Source organism: Ursus arctos, unplaced genomic scaffold (assembly GCF_023065955.2).
Source record: "Ursus arctos isolate Adak ecotype North America unplaced genomic scaffold, UrsArc2.0 scaffold_12, whole genome shotgun sequence".
Taxonomy (NCBI): Eukaryota; Metazoa; Chordata; class Mammalia; order Carnivora; family Ursidae; genus Ursus; species Ursus arctos.
In genome coordinates, this window is record NW_026622786.1 from 16405380 (window position 1) to 16426308 (window position 20929).

General features: G+C 34.7%; 1 protein-coding gene across 5 annotated transcripts in view; it reads left to right on the plus strand.

Annotated features, from left to right (window-relative positions):
• WDR47 (WD repeat domain 47) overlaps positions 1-20929 on the plus strand; it is a 61134-nt gene that overhangs the window by 25904 nt on the left and 14301 nt on the right. For 3 of the 5 annotated variants that reach the window (XM_026484651.4, XM_026484650.4, XM_057310410.1), the window contains 5 exons: positions 3346-3472; positions 8947-9125; positions 12652-12909; positions 17641-17716; positions 20004-20161. In XM_026484651.4, the coding sequence (XP_026340436.1) occupies positions 3346-3472; positions 8947-9125; positions 12652-12909; positions 17641-17716; positions 20004-20161 (798 nt within the window). The remainder of the gene's footprint in view (positions 1-3345; positions 3473-8946; positions 9126-12651; positions 12910-17640; positions 17717-20003; positions 20162-20929) is intronic. The other 2 variants (XM_048220467.2, XM_057310411.1) reach the window with 1 other exon arrangement.

Here is a 20929-nt window from a genome sequence, read left to right on the forward strand (position 1 = left end):
AAATACATTTTTAAAAATTGGGAATGCATATATATATATATACACACACACACACACACACACACACACACACACTCATATAGTTTGTTTTTTTCACTTGATTGTGAATATTTTCCCGTATTTTTAAACGTTTATTGGAATCACTGATTAATGATGTGTGCAGTATTCCATTGTATGACTGTATCATAATTTTACCTAATTCCTTATGGGACACCAGATTGTGTCTACTTTTTTCTTCTATATGTAGTATTGAACATGTGAATAGTACTGAATAGTAAATAGTATTGAATGTGTGTACATGAGAATCTCTGATTATTTCCGCTTATCTTTTTTCTAATAACTCTTAATAAACATGAAAGAAATAAGTGTTAAAGCCACCACTCAGTTTTTCTTTCAAACCTGGCATGAAATAATAGTTTCCTGATCAGCAGTTTTTTATGTCAAGAGTTAGAAACTTTCCTGCCTCACTTTTCCGGGGAAACCGTTGGGACATATAGCTATTTCCTATACTGAGGTTGATACTATGAAGTATTACTATTGACTGCAAAAATTTATTGAAAGAGCACAAAAACTAAACCTTATTTTATTCACATAGGATAGTTGGACATTCTTTATTGAGGAAGGAGCACTGGACTTGGAATTTCTTTTTCTAATTAAAGTGAGAGGAGATCTTTAGTTAAGACACAAGAAATGCAGGATAAATACATATGGAATTATTTTCTGTTAAGTTGCTATGAGATTGCAGAGGAGGGGATTGTGATATCTTGTTTAATGTTCCTTAAGGAGAAGGAGGGATTTTAGGATGTTAAGCGAGGGGAGTTCCTAAAGCCTAGGGTGACTTCTTAAGGCATCTTGTTGTTCTGCTTGAAAGATAGAGATATCTAGTCATGAAAATGGATCAGTATAACTTAATATAGGAGCTTCCTATTATTTAAATCCCAAAGGAATAGAGGGTCTTGAGCATTGATAGAGACTATCTTAAACTTATCCTGGACTTTCCAATCTCTTTAAAGAAAATTTTCATTGTTTGGGATGTTGAACTTCAGTTCTGGGGTAACTGCTGATATTATTCTGAGTACATAAGATGATCAGAACTTCTTGGTCAGCATAGTGAATGGCATGTTTAGACTTGTACACCAGTGGGATTGTGTGGAAAGGAGACACACAAAAATCCAGCCAGATCTGACTCCACGTGTGCCGTTGGCTATGTAAAGAAAGTAGTAGAAATTGAGTAAAGATGTAAAGAAGTGGAGTATAAGTTACTAGATTACAGAATAAACAGGTAAAAGATGACATATCAGAAAGTGAGTAATACATGTATTTTTAGCTGAGCAGTAGCAGTAACCCAGAAAACATCTGTCATGCTTGTGAAATTGGAAGACTTATGAAGCAAAGCAGTGTGTAATAATGAAAAGAACATAATCTTTGGAGTCAGGCTTGGGTTTGAACAATAGCTTTGCCATTTAGTAGTTGTGTGACCTTGAGACACTTCCTTAATCTCTCTGAGCCTAAATGTCCTCCTCTATAAAATAGGATGTTGACTTGCAAAGTGAGATAAAGCTCCTAGCAGAGTGGCAAGTATGTGAATGGTGCTTAGTAAATATAAATTTCTCCCCTTCTGAGAGTCATACTCCTGGTAAGGACAGTAAGTCAAAAGGGCTGCTTAATAACATGCTGTGGAGGGCTACTGTGCTGTGGATAAAGTATAAAAATTTACTTTGGAAAAAGTTAACATTGTTTTTAAAAATATAAAAATATTGGGAAGCTTAATTAAATCAATTATGTTGAAGATGCCACATGAAGAAACCTCTTATTTGTGGTAATTCATGTTTGAAGTCAAATTGTTTAAAAATATTCAAGTGTCTACTCTGTGCTAGCACCATGCTGCATTCGGGTATAGTGATTGAGTTACTGTGGTGAATAAGAAGATTAAACATGAAAGAAAGATTTGTAAGAGAGTATGTTGTGTTTTGTAAAGACAGCCTTTCTCTTAAACACAAACTCAAAAAGGAAGAAAAATCAGTTGAAATATATAAGCTTTGGCTACTCAGTGTAATGGTCTCAAAATTAAATGGCAAAAATATAAAAATTCTCAGAAATGGGTCAGCATTGGATTTGGATCCTGAAGATCTGGATTCAAATCCTAGTTTTATTTACTTACTATGCAATTTTAGGAAAATCACTTCATTCCTCATCTGTGAAACGGGAGTTACAATCTATTTCATAAGTTACCGTGCAAGTTAAATGAGATAATGCATGTGGAAATGCTATATAATTTGCAAAATTAAATGTTACTTTATGAAGGTCATTTTATTCTCTCTGTACAGTTAATAACTCTTAGAAAATCTGTCTTGTGGACATAAAATGGGACCTCTTATGGTCATTAGCAGGTTACAGCACTGACTGGTAGCTGAAAACTTTTCCCAAGTCTTTCTACTTCCTCCTCTGGGTACGTGTGTGATTATATATGTTGAGAACGTAACAGTTAGAAAGCTTCTAACCAATGGTGCCTTTGTGAGGATGACTAGCTCTGCTTCCTGAACCCTAGATCTGTAATTTGTTGTCTTACATCTGCCTGGAGAGGCCATTATGAAGCCATCTCATAATCAGATTCCTTCAAGGCAAAGATCATTTTACTATTGTACGTGTTCCCATGGTGCCTTATGCCAATAGGTAATCTGTATAAATGTAAGTGGTATTCATCATCTTTGGATGGTGTTATTAAAAATTTTGAACAGAGTAACTATGAAAAGTGGAAATTGCTAGTGTTTAGAAGAATGTTAGGAATAACCTGACATAAGATATTAAGCTTACTAATTAGTATCCATTAAAAATATTGGAAAGATGATTATTTAGCTTTTATGTTAAGTGCAAATAAACCAAAGACAGTCTTTTAATAAAATCTTAACAGTTCTTAAAATTTTGTTGAAACATACTGGAGAAAAAAATTAATGTCTGGATAAGAAAATCTCTCAGATTAAGATACATGAAGAGAATTCAGGCATTAGGTCATCCAGGTTATTATTCAATTCAATTTATAGATGAAGCTGAGCCACAGAGAATGTAAGTGATTTTCACAAGACCACACATCTTGTTTTAGACTGGAGCCGCTACCCTCATTGCTTAATAATCCAGTGCACTTCTGTTATAAGCACATTCTGTTTTTTTAAAAAAACTCTTACATAATACTCTGAAGAGAAGAAAGGAAGATTTAAAAATCTATTTTTGCACATTTGATAAACATTTAGATTAAGTATTCATTGTGTTAATTAAAATTTCTCTAACTAGAATATATTTTCCTTTGCCCCTACCTCTTTCGGTTTGTTTTTTGCACGTTTCTGGAAGAAGTGATACACCCGTTGAGGCACAGCGGCCTATAAGCAGTGAAATTCTGGGCCAGAGTTCAGTTTCAGAAAAAGAGCCTGCAAATGGAGCGCAGAATCCGGGACCAGCTAAGCAAGAAAAAAATGAGGTAATATTTAATATACCTAGTGTCTTTTAGAGTTATTCTCTTTGGAAGAAGTAATAGTATTTGCTTGGATAGAATGTAAAAGGAATTTTCCAATATATGGAAGTAGGTGAGAGAATATCTAGACTTTCTTATTAATTAAGTCATTTTCTCCCTTTTCCCTTAAGGATATATGGAATTTTTAGTGTCATGTATTTTGGAGCATTTTTAACAGGTGAATTTATTAACAATCTAAAATACCACAGTTTACATTAATCGTACATATTTCAGGACCCAAGTAATTGAACTCACATTAAATGTGGATAGCTTGTATTTTTAAGACATATCCTCTATATTTTACTAATTAGATCTAATGAACAAAAATTATGACATTTGTAATATAAAATACTTTTATCCAAGTCTTTAGAGGTCCAAATTATTTTTCTGTGGTGATTTGGAAATGAAATTGTGTTATAAATGGGAGTATAAATTTTATCTTACATGGTATGCCACTTAGAAGAGGTGAAGTGGTAGTTTTAGTAAGTTCAATAATTTTTTTTGTCTTCAACTAAATATTAATAGTGAAGTAGAAAAATTATTAAAAATACATATGAATATGCACCAAACAACAGAACCCCAAAATCTATGAAGAAACATTGGCAGAGTTGAAAGGAGAAATAATAGTAGGAGACTTCAATCCCCCACTTAAAATAATGGGTAGAACATCTAAACAGAAGATCAGTAAGGATACGGAGTACTTGACCAATACTATAAACCAGCAAGACCTAATAGACATCTGTAGAACACAATAATGTTGCTTTGGAGGATGCACCCTTTTAGAGGAAGTTGTTTTCTTAGACACCTCAGGTCAGTGTTCGTATTCTAAATGTTGGTAAGTTTATGAATATGTGAATACTAACAATATGTGAATGCAAATATATAAATAAAGTGATACAAGAAAAAAAGAACACTCTAACACTAGCAGAATACCCATTCTTCTCAAGTGCACATGTCATAATCTTCAGGATAGAGCATATGTTAGGACCCAAAACAAATCTCAGTAAATTTTAGAAGATTGAAATCATGTGAAATGTCTTCTCTGACTACAATGGAATGAAGCTAAAAATTAATAACAGAGGGAAAATTGGAAAATTCACAAATTTGTAAAAAATAACGCACTCTTAACTGATGGGTCAAAGAAATCACAAGGGAAATTAGAAAATACCTAGAGATTAATAAAAATGAATGCAACATACCAAAGCATGCAACATTCCAAACTTATACAGCAAAAGCAGTGCTCGGGGGAAATTTATAGCTGTAAATGACTATATTAAAAAAGAAGAAAGATGTCAAATCAACAATAACTTTATGCTTAGAGGAACTGGAAAAAGAAGAACAAATTTTATCAGAAGGAAGAAAGTAATAAATATTAGAGGGGAGAAAAATAAAATAAAGAATAGGAAAACAATAGTGAAAATCAGTAAAACCAAAAGTTGGTTCTTTGAAAAGATCAACAAAATTGACAAGTGCTTATTTAGACCAAAAAGAGAGAGAGGCACACACAAAATCAGAAATGGACAACACATTTTTTTGTATTGTATTGTAATATGTATTTTAATACATATTATTTACAATAATAAAATGGATTATAAGAGAATACTACGACCAATTGTAAGCCAATAAATTAGATAACTGAGTTGAAATCCACAAATTCCTAGAAATCACAAGTTACCTAAATAACTCAAGAAGAAATAGAAAATTTCAACAGACCTATAATGAGTAAAGAGATTGAATCAGTAATCAAAAAGCTTCCAACAAAGAAAAATCTAGGATCAGATATCTTTATGGGTAAGTTCTACCAAACATTTGAGGAAAGGTTAACATCATTCCTTCTTAAAATCTTCCCAAAGTGTGTAAGAAGAAGGAATACTTCCTCATTCTGTGAGGCCAACATTACCCTAATACCAAGTCCAGATGAAGACATTACATGAAAAGAAAACTACAGACTGGGACACTGGGATTTCAGCTCAGGTCATGATCTGAGGGTCACAGGATCAAGCCCCATGTTGGGCTCTACACTCTGCATGGAGTCTGTTTGAGGTTCTCTCTCTCCTTCTGCTCCTCCCCCCATGTGCACTCTCTCTCTCAAAATAAATAAATAAAATCTTAAAAAAAAATACAGACCAATATTTTTCATGAATAGAAGCAAAAATCCTTAACAAAATACTAGCAAACCAAATTCATCAGGATATTAAAAGGATTATGTACCCTGACCAAGTGGATTTATCCCAGAATGCAAGGTTGGTCTAACATTTAAAAAAAAATCAGTTATAGATCATATTAATAGAATGAAGAACAGAAAAACATCTGGCCATCTCAACTGATGCAGAAAAGGCATTTGACAAAATCAAACACTCTTTGATGATAAAAGCTCTCAGAAAACTAAGAATAAAATGAAATTTCCTCAGCACAGTAAAGTTCATTTACGAAAACCCCAAGCTAATGTCATACTCAATGGTGAAAAACTAAAAACTTTCCCCCTAAAATCAGGAACAAAGACAAGGAAGCCTGTTTTTACCACTGCTATTCAACATTTACTGGAAGTTCTAGCTAGAGTGATTAGACTAGAAAAAAAAAATAAAAGCCATCCAGATTGGAAGGAAGAAGTAAAGCTAATCTTTATTTTTAGATGACATGGTTCTATTTATAAAAAATCCCAAAGAATTCATAAGAAAGCTACTAGAGTTTACAAACAAGTTCAACAAAGTTGCAGGGTGCAAGAACATCACATAAAAGTCAGTTGTACTGCTACACTACCACCATTGAACAATCTGAACAGGAAATTAAAATAATTCCATTTATAATAGCATATAAAAAGATAAAATACTTGGGAATAAATTAAACCAACAAGGTGAAAAACGTGTACAATGAAATCTACAGAACATTGCTGAAAGAAATTTTAAAAGATTGAAAAAAATGGAAAGATATCCTGTGTTCACAGATAGGGAGACTTAATGTTGTTAAGATGCCAGTATTAACTAATTTGATCTACAGATTCCGTGTAATTTCTATAAAAATTCCACAGCCTTTTTTGCTGCAGTGGAAAAGCCAATACTCAAATTCATATGGAATTGTAATATGTTCTGAATAGCCAAAACAATCTTGAAAAAGAACAAAATTGGAGGACTCACCCACAGTTTATGATTTCAAAGCTACAGTAGCTGCAAAAGCTACAGTAATCAAAACTGTTCAGTACTTGTGTGAGGATAGAAGTATAGACCAGTGGACTACGTTGACAGACCAAAAGTAATCCCATATGTAATCCCAAGTGGCTAATTGACTTTTGGCACAGGTGCCAGGTCTATTCAATGGGGAAAGAATAGTCTCTTCAGATGATGATGGATCAACTAGATTTCCATATGGAAAAGAATGAAGTTGGACCTCTTACCTCACATAATGTACAAAAATTAACTAAAAACAGATCAACAGTTATAAGAGCTGAAAGTATGAAACTCTTAGAAGAAAACGTAAGAGCAAATCTTCATGATCTTGGATTTTATGATGTGTTCTTAGATATGATTCCAAAAGCTTGAGCAACAAACATAAAAATTGATAAATTTTACTTTGTCAAAATTAAAAACTTTTGTGCCTCAAAGGACTTTATCAAGAAAGTGAAAAGATGGCCAGCAGAATGGGAAAAATATTTGCAAATTATATATCTGATAAGGGTTTAATATCTAGAATATATAAAGACCTACAGTTCAACAACAAAAAGACAATCCAACTCAGAAAAAAGGAGTTGAATAGACATTTCTCCAAAGAATATATTCAAATGGCCAATAAGCACATGAAAAGATGCTTAGTACCAGTAGTCATTAGGGAAATTTAAATCAAAACCACAATGAAATATAGCTTCACAACTGCTAGGATGGTTAAACTCAAAGCAGTGGAAAATAAGAAGTGTTGGTGGCAAGTGGAGAAATTTGAACCCTTCTATGTTGTTGATTTGAATGTAAAATGGTGCACTGTGGATTGGTGGTACCTTAAATATAGAATTAAATATAGCTAAAACATACCTTAAGTATAGCTAAATACTGAATTACTGTATAACCCAGCAATTCCACTCTAAAGCATTGAAAGCACGGACTTAAACAGATATCTATACATCTATGTTCATAGAAACACTGTTCACAGTAGTCAAAAGGTAGATATAACTTACAAAGTGTCCATCCACAGATTAATGGATAAACAAGAGTGGCATACCCATTCAATGGAATATTATTCAACCATAAAAAGGAACGAAATTCTGACATATGCTACAACATGGATGAACTTTGAAAACATCATGCTAAGTGAAATAAGCCAGACAGAAAAGGACAAGTATTACATGATTCCATTTATATCAAATATCTAAAATTGGCAAAATCATAGAGAAAGTAGAATAGAGGTTACCAGGAGCTTAGCAGAGGAAGAAATGGGAAGTTATTGCCTAATGGTTACAGAGTTTCTCTGTAGGTTGATGAAGAATTTTGGAAATAGATAGTGGTGATTATTGCACGATGTTGTGAGTATAATTAATGCCACTGAATTGTACACATAAAAATGGTTAAAACGACAATTTTCTATTTCTTTTACAAACAAAAAATCTAAAAGGACACATAGATAATTTTGTCTCAGAATTATTGCTGTAAGTTATGAAGCAGAGGAGGATTATTACCACTTCCTGGAAAAGGGGAGACAGTTTTAGCTTTAGTTAGCTGTGTAAGACTCTTCATTAAGCTTATTGTCAGTGTGGGCCAATTTTAGAGATGATAGACTTGTTCCAGGGTAACCCCAGTTCACATGATCCATGTAATATGACTGGACTCCAGCTTGGCAGGAGAGTCTTTCTTTGCTAATAATGGAACTTACCAAATATGTAAGTCCCATAAATTTGGGTGCTATAAAGTTCTTTTAGAAGAACAAAGTAGAAATGTTGAGATTAAGTTTACTGCCCATTTATTCCACTTTCTTGTGAAAGGCCATTTGAAACCTGAATTAAAGTATTGTTTTTGAGAGAAATTTTTGAAGTTTCTCTCTAGAGTAACCTATTAAACCATTTACATGCTTAAATTAAGTGTTGGACAAAGTTAATATTGTGTTTATGAAATACTAATGTAGTCTTTCAGTATTTTTTTCAAGCAATACAGATCTAATTCCATGACCCCTTGTGACTGCTATAATTTGTATTTTTATTTTGGGTTTAGTCAAAGATCCAGGATGACCATTCATTTTGGTCAGTCTCTTGCTTTAAAATAAAGCGAATTAACTCATCTACTTGACTGTAAAAACTCATGGGTACTATATAATTTTTCAAAGAGCAATGTATTAAGTGTTTTGTAATTGTTAAATATAGCTACTTAGATATTTCATCCAGTGTTTATAGAAGTTACTGTTGGGTAGGGACATATATTTAATCATAGACTGCTCAAATATATTATTTTTCTAATATTTTTAAGCTTCGAGATTCGACAGAACAATTTCAAGAATATTATAGGCAAAGATTACGCTATCAACAGCATTTAGAACAGAAGGAGCAACAGCGACAGATATACCAACAAATGCTGCTTGAGGGAGGTGTGAATCAGGAGGATGGTCCTGATCAGCAGCAGAATCTTACCGAACAATTCCTTAATAGGTATGTCTTTCAGTCACTTTTTAAAACATAGGAATTATTTCAAAGCTATTGAAAGCATGCGGTGACTGCTACTTTCCACATATAGTTTGAGATTTTGAAGTGTTTCAAGTAATGGGGAGTTACGGAATATCTTCCTTTCATACCATTCTGAATGTTGGTCTAATTTTGTTCTTCTTCCCTTTAAACCTTTTTTCACTTCTAAGCAGTGAGAGCAGAAGTGTGGTGGTTCTACTCACATCTGGAAGTAGATGGCCAGGTGGATCCAGCTGTCCAGGGTTGCTGAGATCCCAGGTGTCCTAGTTACTTAGCTTCTTTTTGCTTGTTTCCTCATATACTTCACAGAATAGCCACGAAGATTAAGTTAATCTATGCAAAGTGCTTAGAATAGTACTTGGCATATAGTAAGCACTATATTAAGTGTTCACTGTTACAGACTGAGGGCTTCAGAGGGGAGGGGGGTGGGGGAATGGGATAGGCTGGTGATGGGTGGTAGGGAGGGCACGTATTGCGTGGTGCACTGGGTGTTATACGCAACTAATGATCATGGAACTTTACATCAAAAACCAGGGATGTACTGTATGGTGACTAACATAATAAATGTTAAAAAAATAAAAATAAAAGAATTTAAGAAAAAAAAATAAGTGTTCACTGTTGTTTTTGTTGTTTTGGGTCCTTAACTTTCAGATTCTTTAGAATTCAATATATTAAAATTATTCTTTCTTATAATTTCTGCCAAGACAATATGTCCTTACATTGTTTTTAAAATTATAGGGTGTAGATAGATAATAATGTGTCTTTAAAAATCAATAAACTAGAATTTATATATTTAAATGAGCAATGTTTGTTAGAAAATTAAATAAGTTAATATATAAAAAATCAGTTGGAATAATTCCTGGCATATAGGAAATGCACCATAAATGTAGGTTATTATTGTGATTATGATTAGGCAATGCTGTGGTGCCTGTCAGTTCTTTACTTGATTCAATAATATAGGAAGTAATCTGCTTGATACTCTGAGGGTTGTGCAAGTCAATGAGCCTGAAACTGATTCCGTCTTCAAACTTTCATACAAGAAATGTTTATAGTGGTAATCTAAAGAGTCTAAATAGGCTTCTGAACATTGCATTTGAGGATCATTTTCTTACATCTCTGATAAGTCAGTGGCTTATCAGAATTATCCTATTTTGATTAACTGCCATTTCTGGTTCTTAGATGTCTTCTTCATATCCATAAAGGCCATGGTTGCAGTTGGATTTCCTGTTTATTTTTCAGTGGAAGCAGATAGCTAGCATTAAATCAGAAAATAAAGTGGCAAGGTTCTGTGATCCTAATAGTGATAAGGGATGTACTTCCTCAGAAAAAAAGTTAAACTGCTCAAGATAGTTTATCCTTCCTTTATTTATTTTTTTAAAAAGATTTTATTTATTTGACGGAGAGACAGCCAGCGAGAGAGGGAACAGAAGCAGGGGGAGTGGGAGAGGAAGAAGCAGGCTCCCAGCGGAGGAGCCTGATGCGGGGCTCGATCCCAGAACGCTGGGATCACGCCCTGAGCCGAACGCAGATGCTTAACGACTGTGCTACCCAGGTGCCCCATCCTTCCTTTAAAGACAATTATAAATAGAATTCAAATTATTTCTTATTATTTAGCTTTTGTAAGTTAGTTTCATATAAATTCTGTTGTTCTCCTCTTTTATCTATTATTTTCTAACACTTTAATACTTTTATTCAACCCTTTTTTTCTAGGCCCTTAATTTTATATATCTGAGCCAGTACCAGGACTTTGAAGTACCTAATTCCATGGATATATTGAATAGAGATAGAATCTATGAAGTAAAATACTTGCCTCCTTAATGTTTTATTTTTTCAAATCAGTCTAGCAGTGGAGCATAGTTTCCAGGTTTAAATTTTGCGTCTCTTTTCCAAGAGTACTGTATCACTACAGTATCACTACTTCATACTTCTTGATATTTTGTTTCTGTTAATACTAATAAACAGCACCTCTGATTTGGCACTTACTATGAGCACATTCAGCCTCATCGTCCCCACTCTTAGAGAGTCAAAATGATGTTAGCATTTTAGACTTTATACTTAGCATTTCCCAAATTGACTTGACCCCAGACTCATTCTTTTTGGGGAGCATTTCACAGGATTAGTGTTTTATAAAAAACAATTTGGGAAATGCAGCCTAGTTAAAATTATTAACATATATATTTAGTAATGGCTGCCAATTCCTTTAATAATATTGAACTGCTCTTTTAAAGTCTTTTCTAAGCCCTAAACACACACACACACACACACACACACACACACACACACACACGTTTAATGTGGGAAAACTAGAAAATGCAATAAACCACAACACCTCTTGGTAATCATACCCCTTGTGTACTTCTCTCTCATAGTGAATCTAGGCTGTAGAAAGTGATGCCGGGCCAGTTCTGGGTCTAAATCTTAACAGAGCCTGTGGCTTCCTCTTTGTGCTGTTTGGAGTCCTGAGTCCCACAAAAGAAGTCAGTCTACCCTGATATAGGAAGACTTGTGATGAGGGAAAGACCTTGAGGCTAACTTGTTTTGCTTCCTGCTCTATCTCCCTAGTGCCTAGATCAGAGCCTGGCAGATAGTCTGTAGAATGAATGAATGTGTGACTAATAGGACGCCACTTGACTGTGCCCCATCATGGCCTGTTCTAATCCTTCATTTCCTAGTCGACATGATGTTACTAGAGAGAGGAGATGAAAATGGCTTGTTTTGTTTTGTTGGTGAGAAATTTTGGTAGTGGTGATATTTTTGCTATTTTGGGAAATTGTTTCAAACTGAAAATTAAATCAAAGTTATACTGGAGAGAAACAGATTTTTTTTTTAAAGATTTTTTTAAATTTATTTATTCGACAGAGATAGAGACAGCCAGCAAGAGAGGGAACACAAGCAGGGGGAGTGGGAGAGGAAGAAGCAGGCTCATAGCGGAGGAGCCTGATGTGGGGCTCGATCCCACAACGCCGGGATCACGCCCCGAGCCGAAGGCAGACGCTTAACCGCTGTGCCACCCAGGCACCCCAGAAACAGATTTTTTTAATGTTTTTATGGTAAAATGGTAAAATATCTATATCCTACAGTGGCATACTGTAGGAAAATTTGGATCTTTCGGTATCTTGGTTATGTCTTAAGCCAGTCATGGTAATTTTTTAGTACTGAACTTACATTTATATCTTTTATGTGCCTGTATTTACCTTCTCAAACTTATTTTATTTATATATATATATATATATTTATATATAAAAGATTTATTTATTTGAGACAGCATGTGAGAGAAAGAGCACCAGCGGTTGGAGGGGGTGGAGAGAAAGAAGCAGACTCCCCCCTGAGCAGGGAGCCCGAAGCAGGGGCTTGTTCCCAGGTCCCTGAGATGACACCCTGAGCTGAAGGGAGACACTTAACTGACTGAGCCACCTAGGTGCTCTTCTTCTATATGTTTTAAGAATGTGATTAAGTTTTCATTTTAATTTAATTGCATTGTTTTATTTTATAGGTCCATTCAAAAGCTTGGTGAATTAAATATTGGAATGGATAGCCTTGGTAATGAGGTGTCAGCACTCAACCAGCAATGTAATGGGAGCAAAGGCAATGGATCTACTAATTCTTCTCTAACTAGTTTTGGTACACCACCCCAAGACTCCAGTCAGAGACTAACACATGATGCTTCAAATATTCACACAAGCACCCCACGTAATCCTGGTTCAACAAATCACATACCTTTTCTTGAGGAATCACCTTGTGGAAACCAAATGTAAGTACTTTACTTTGTAAAACCTGGAAATATTAACATGCTATTAATGATTGGAAGCCTAGAAAGTTGAACTTCTCTTTGGAGCCTTACAAATACGTTTTTGGAGCTCATTACATACCAAATCTTTTTCTAATCTGTATTTATCTGTATTCTCTTCTACTAACTTCTAAATTTCTTAGTAGTCTTTGTTCTCCTATTTTTATTTCTGCTTTCTCACTACCACTAAGACAATTCTATTTTTTATGTCATTTTACTCATAGATCTTTATCTTCTCCCTGATTTTCTTTTTCTTTCTTTTCTTTCTTTTTTTTTTTTTTTTTTGCCATTGGTACCTTTTGACAAATAATATTTAATTCACAGACTTTGAGGGCACAAGATGTTTTATAACATGTTGGGATAATTGCAGCAAGAGAGTCTTGGCAGTCTGGCAGTTACCACAATTGAAGACATCTTGCATATTTATGTTTTCACTAATCAGGGAAATTTTTTTTCTTGCTATCATTAGTAAACAAGTGTTCATTTATGCAATAGGAATACTTGAGTATTTTCTTCATCTATTCTTTTTTTTTTTAAGTTTTTAATCACCGAGTGCTCATCCTCACAAGTACACTCCTTAATCTCCAAAACCTATTTCACCCTTCCCCCTTGCTACCCACCTCCTCTCTGGTAACCATCAGTTGGTTCCCTATAGTTAAGAGTCTGTTTCTTGGTTTGTCTCTTTTTTTTCCCCCTTTGCTCATTTGTTTCGTTTCTTACATTCCACATATGAGTTTCTTCATCTATTCTTTTTTTTTTTTCCTAAGATTTTATTTATTCATTTGCCAGGGCACAGCCAGGGGAATGGCAGGCAGAAGGAGATGCAGACTCCTTGCTGAGCAAGGAGCCAATGTGGGACTCGATCCCAGGACTCTGGGATCATGACCTGGGCCAAAAGCAGACGCTAAACCGACTGAGCCACCCAGACATCCCTTTTTCATCTATTCTTAACATTAAACACCTTTGAGAGTGTATAACTTGCTTAGGGCCTTTGGATGCTTACAGAAATTAGATTGGCCTTATAAATTTTGTATCAAGGATTCTAGTTTTATATTTAAGAGCAGAAGTTTATTAATATTTACTTCCTTATTACAGTTTCTATAACTGTATTTTTGCACTCCGAAAACTAGGACTCAAATTTTAAAATTGATTTTTTAAAAAATTAAAGTAACACACATACATGTTTTAAAAACACAAATAGCACTTCAAGCCTGTCTTATCCATCTTTGTCTATGATTTCTATTTCTGATACACTGCCATTTTCAACCCAGTTAGCTGTTTCTTGTACTATATATCTCCACATTTCTGAATAACATGCTTCTGTTACTATTTTTATTTTCTGTTGATTCCCTGCCGGTTAGATTTAGCTACCATACTCCTCACCCACAGTACATTCACTTTGTCTACTCTTTCTTTCCAATATATATCAATTTTTGTTAAAATGAGTAATCAGTGTTAACATTACCATGGCCATGTAAATGTTATTTACATCTGAGTCATGTAATAGGATTACGTTTCCTTTTCATGCAACTTTTATTTTTCATGGAGACATTAATTGCCTCATTTTTGGTGTGCCTTTTATGTGTGCACGTATTTAATTTTCTTAGTACCTCTCACTAACCTCTCTGCTGATCACTTGACAAAACGTAAAATCATAAAACTTCTCTCATTGTAGTACAAAGTATCAAGTAGTTGTCTCTTTTCCATTTTCCCCCTTGGGAGACATCCTCCAGGATCGCTCTTGCTTCAATTTATATTCATTACCTCCAGGCCATCCTACTGAGGCCTGAGAGTCCTGAGACTTCCTTTCACCCTCCTCCTGGGAATTTCCTTTGCCTCTTTTCTGTATTGGATCCTGTGTTTTCAGGATCTCATGTAGTTTCCTGAAAATGGGCAAATTAGAGGTAAAATTTCTGAGACCTTGCATGTCTAACTATTTCCCATTTTATTTGTTAGAATAGCTCAGTATAGAGGTCTAGGATGGAGATCATTGCTTAGGGTTTCACAGGTATTGCTACGTTTCCGTGTTCTTGTTAAGAAGTCTGATGCCGTTGTGACCTGATCCTTTGTACGAAGACTGCTGTTTTTTCCATCTGGCATTTTTTAGGACTTTCTCTTCGCTGATGTTCTAAAAATTTCATGATGATATTCATCAGAATAAGTCTATTTTCCTTCCATTCTCCTGGGTACTAATGGGCCATTTTAGGCTAGAAACTTAAGTTCTGGAAAATTGAAAAAATATTTTTTATTTAGCAGTTTCCTCACTTCCATTTTCTATTGGTTGTTTTCTACCATATTGTTATTTTCTAAGCTCTTATTATCTAATTTTCCTTAAAAAAAATTTTTTTTTGTAGATCCCATTCTTGTTTCCTGGATTTATTATTTACTCTTACATCTCTAAGAATTTAAGTTGTTTTGTATGTTTTGTTTCCTGAATTGCCTCCCTCCTTCCAAATTCCTTTTTGTTTTTTTTTTAAAGTTTTTATTTAAATTCCAGCTAGTTAACATACAATATAATATTAGTTTCAGTTATACAATATAGTGGTTCAACACTTACATGCTAACACCCAGGGCTCATCATAGCAAGTGCACTTCTTAATCCCCATCACCTATTTAACCCTTCCCCCTACCGACTTCCCCTTTGGTAACCATCAGTTTGTTCTCTGTAGTTAGAGTTTGTTTCTTGGTTTGCCTCTCTCTCTTTTTTATCCCCTTTGCTCATTTGTTTTGTTTCTTAAATTCCACATATGAGTGAAAGCATATGGTATTTGTTTTTCTCTGACTTATTTCACTTAGCATAATACTCTCTGGCTCTGTCCACATCATTGCAAATGGCAAGATTTCATTCTTTTTTATGGCTGAATAATATTCCATACCATATTTTCTTTATCCATTCATCAATTAATGGACACCTGGCTGCTTCCATAATTTGGCTATTGTAAATAATGCTGCTTTAAACATATCATTTTATATGCATGTATTCCTTTGAATTAGTGTTTTGCATTCTTTGGGTAAATATTTAGTACAATTACTGCATTGTAGGGTAGTTCTACCTTTAACTTCTTGAGGAATCTTCCTACTGCTTTCCAGAGTAGCTGTACCACTTTGCATTGCCACCAGCAGTGCAAGAGTGTCCCCCTTTCTCCACGTCCTTGCCAACATCTGTTGTTTCTTGTATTGTTGCTTTTAGCTATTCTGACAGATGTGAGGTGATATCTCACTGTAGTTTTGATTTGTTATATCACAAAGCCATAGTGATCAAAACAGCATGGTACTGACATAAAAATAGATCAATAGAACAGAATAGAAAGCCCAGAAATGAACCCACAACTATATAGTCAATTAATCTTTGGCAAAGCAGGAAAGAATAACCAATGGGAAAAAGATAGTCTCTTTAACAAATGGTGTGTTGGGAAAATTGGACAGCAACATGCGAAAGTATGAAACTGGACCAGTTTCTTGTACCATACCCAAAAATAAATTCAAAATGGATTAAAGGCCTAGATCTGAGATATGAAACCATTAAAATCCTAGAGGAGAACATAGGCAGCAACCTCTTTGATATCTGCTGTAGCAACCTCTTACTAGGTATGTCTCCTGAGGCAAGGGAAACAAAAGCAAAAATAAACCATTGGGATTTCATCAAAATGAAAAGCTTCTCTACAGTGAAGGAAACAATCAACAAAACTGAAAAGTAACCTTTGGAATTGGAGAAGTATTTGCAAATGGCATATCTGATAAAGAGTTAGTATCCAAAATATGTAAAGGACTAATAAAATTCAACACTCCAAAAACAAATAATCCAATTTAAAAATGAGAAGACATACATACACATTTTTCCAAAGACATACAGATGGCCAACAGACACATGAAGAAATGCTCAACATCACTTATCATCAGGGAAATATAAACCAAATTCCTTTTTCTGTCGTTTTATTTTCTTTTTAAGATTTTATTTATTTGAGAGAGAGAGAGAGAGAGAGTGTGTGTGTGCAGGCATACAAGCAGTGGGAGGGGCAGAGGAAGAAGCAAACTCTCCACTGAGCGTAGAGCCTGACTTGAGGCTTGATCCCAGCACCTTGAGATCATGACCTGATCCAACTTGAGCCACCCAGGCACCCCACTTTTTCTGTTTGTTTTAGTCTCTGGCTTTTATCTAGGAAACTTTCTTCAAGTATCTGGAAATCTCTGACTATCCATAAAGAGTGAGGCATAAAGAAAAAAAAAAAAAGCCGATTGGAAGGAAGGCTATGTATATAGATGGATCTGTCTACCTGGCAAAATGTGATTAAGGAGGAACATTGTTTTACTGAAGACTCTCAACTGTCTGCTTCTGTTAGTCTTTTCTCTTGAGCCAGATAATTTTCCTAAAGAGCAATCCAAGTTCCTTCCTGGGATAACATTTAAGCATAGCATCCAGGATTCTAGAACTCAGCAGGGGAAAGCTACTTGACATCTCACTATAAAATTTGTAAACTTCACTTAATCTGCTTTCCAGAATGGCTTCTCACTCCCTCCTTACAACTATGCTTGGTGTCACTGAGTCTCAGAGCCTCTTAATAAATGGCTTCAGAGAGTTACTTTGGGGTCGGTGTGGGTCATTTACCAAAAAAAATAAATATTAGAGATTGAAAAGATAAATTAGGGTCTGTTTTATATTCAGAGTAAACTTTATTTGAATTTCTATTCACACAGCTCATCAGAACATTCAGTCATTAAGCCGCCTCTTGGAGATTCTTCAGGGAATCTATCAAGGTCAAGAGGGGAAGAGGTAATACTTTGGTGAAGGAGGTTTCATTATTACTTTTATATATACCTGCGGATATTGCTAAGGAATTCTCAATTCATAGAAAGAACCAGTTTTAGAAATAATCATTATTGTTAATGATGTTATTTGTCTCAAGGTAGTTGAGCTTTCACCGGATAAGTGAAGAGGTTGCCTCAGAAAATATTTGAAAGTATTCATTTTAATGGCCCAGTAGCAATCTTGGCTCATGAGTTGGGGCTGTGTACTACTCTTTGAGCCCTATGGTTAATTTGTTTAGATATTATTGGTATTTCTTTTGGGCTTCTCATCAGTGCAGCTGTTTTTTCTTTGAAACCAGACATCCTTCCCTTAACTACTATACAGCTTCATTCTATCTTATTTTCTTTGGTTCAGATTTTTTAAAAAAGATTTTATTTATTTATTTGATAGAGAGCAGGAAAGCACAGGCAGGGGGAGTGGCAGAGGGAGAAGGAGAAGCAGGCTCCCTGCTCAGTGGGGGCTCTCTGCTCATGCGGGGCTCAATCCCAGGACCCTAGGATCATGACCTGAGCCGAAGGCAGTTGCTTAACCAACTGAGCCACCCAGGCTTCCCTCTTTGGTTCAAATTTTAACACCATAAACAAAGCCATTATTTCAGATGCTTATGAGGCCAAACAGGTAACAAATGAATAAAGTTGACTATTGTGATAAGCACATAAGAATATTTGTCCCTTGCACAAAGCAATATGCTTATCTAGTGTTTCCAGTTCTTTTGATTGTCAAGAAATTATAGGAATGTAGATTTTTATGTGAAATCTATTTTTAAAAATAGCAATGTTTCATAAAATATTTAAACACACTGAAGAAGAGCAAATAAAGTTAATTGGTGGCTCTGCCACATCTGTTCTAAAGCAACCCTTAGTAATTATTATTAGTGTGCTATAGGCAATTTAATCAATTAGTCATTTCCCTCACTTTTTCTCATATCTACCATTGTGTTCATTTGGCAGTCACATTTCTTGTATGTGGGTTAATGGAAAATGTAGCATTTCTAATCAAATAAATTCAAATGAATAATAAAAGAATTCAGTTACGTAAGACAAACATAGTATGACCTATCAGGTTTTACCCCGTTCCCCCATCAGGATTTATTTATTGCATGAATACATAAAAGTTTGTGTAGGGAGAGGGCATAATCTCTTCATTGATATAGTCACTATGGATCCTAGAGCTGAAGTGACTTGCCTCAGTGTGTGTACTTGACATTCATACTTCCCAAAGGTAGGATTTGGTTAGGTCTGTTGACTACACCCAGTCTAGAGGTCCCTGTTCCAGGTCCAGTCCATTGTGGTAAGGATAGCAGGGTAGTTTCAAATGATATTAATAGCAGGAGTCATCAAAGCTTTTATATAGAACTGCTTCAACTTGCCTTTCTCGGAAGAGGACAGATAGGTTGACAGTTTAAAATAAAAGTGAGGTTCAAATTAAATGTTCTGATTAAAATCATTTTATAATTTTAAAAGAGTATTTTACAATTTCAGTTTGAAATATTAAAGTATTCATTGCTGAAGCTAATGGTAAACTATCCCCCACCACCCCCACCCAAGTGGAAGTGGATTGAGTAATAGTCTTACACTTCCTACTTTTAGAAACACAAATGAGATTGTTAATTTTATAAAAATTATATATGTGGGCTATTTTTTCTTTATAGTTAAAGATAACTTTATATGAGAATGCATAGGCTTCTGTTTTGTCATAGTAAGCAAAGAGAAACTTGAATGTTAATGAACTTTCTGAACTTAGTTCAATAATGGACAGCAAAAAAGTAGAAAAATTTGGGTTAATTTGAATTTGCCATTTAAAAGAAAATGTGATAAGAACTAGGAAGATCAGTAGGGGAAGAAAGGGATAAAGAAAGGGGGGGTAATCAGAAGGGGGAATGAAGCATGAGAGACTATGGACTATGAGAAACAAACTGAGGGCTTCAGAGGGGAGGGGAGTGGGGGAATGGGATAGACTGGTGATGGGTAGTAAGGAGGGCACGTATTGCATGGTGCACTGGGTGTTATACGCAACTAACAAATCATCGAACTTTACATCAGAAACCAGGGATGTTACTGTATGGTGACTAACATAATATAATAAAAAACATTAAAATAAAATAAAAATAAAAGAAAATGTGATTATAGGTAGTGAACATAAAGTGATAAAGTGAATAATACAGTTCAAATAAATTTAAACTGGGCTAAAGGTGGATTCTTTCAAATTCATTTTTTTCATAAGATGACTTTCCTATTTATTCTTTCCACAGGATGACAAATCAAAAAAGCAGTTTGTTTGTATTAATACCCTAGAAGACACACAAGCTGTTAGAGCAGTGGCTTTTCATCCAGGTGGTGGTTTATATGCTGTAGGTTCAAATTCAAAAACTTTGAGAGTATGTGCCTATCCAGAAGTAATTGATCCAAGGTAAGGATAGGTCGTTTGTACTATCATTCTTGCTTTAGTTTTTAATTTAGCTCTATTGGTTCCTTTTTCAGAATTGCCATTCAGTAGCATTTCATTTTTATTTCTTTTCTTTTTATTAAGCCTTTAAATTTTTATTTTTAATGCTTAAGAAATATACATGAGAATCATTGACTAATTTTATAAATTTTTGTCATGGAATGTTTTGATTAGGCCATGAATTATATATGCAACTAAAAAGAATCTTTTGATCTGATCTATTTTCTAGATCAGTATTAAGCACCTTCTAGTATTGGTGATTTATCTGTCCTCTTTTTCTGTTTTTAATTATGAAGACTTTCAAACGTATACAAAAGTAGGGATTAGTACAGTGAAATGAAGTAATTGTCAAGTGTTTTGTCATATTTGCTTCATCCTTTTTGTTTGTTTGCTAAAGTATTTTAAGGTAAATCCTATATATGTCATTTCACCCTTTAGGATGAACCTCCAAAAACATGTACATTTTCTTACACAGATTTGATAGTATCATGTCTGATAAAATCTTTAGTATCCTAATATTAGTCTGTGTTTTAAATATTAGTCTGTGCAGATAAGATGCTATTACTCCACTAAACCAATGTTTGACTCCCATTAAAAGCCATGCTCTTGAGGAGCATGGTTATTCAGGACCTTCCACAGCCATGCCTGCAGCTCCTCACCTACTATAGTGACATCCCACTCAGTCTCCAGAATGCCCTGGGCTTCTCCCTGCTAGCCCCACAGACTGTTTCC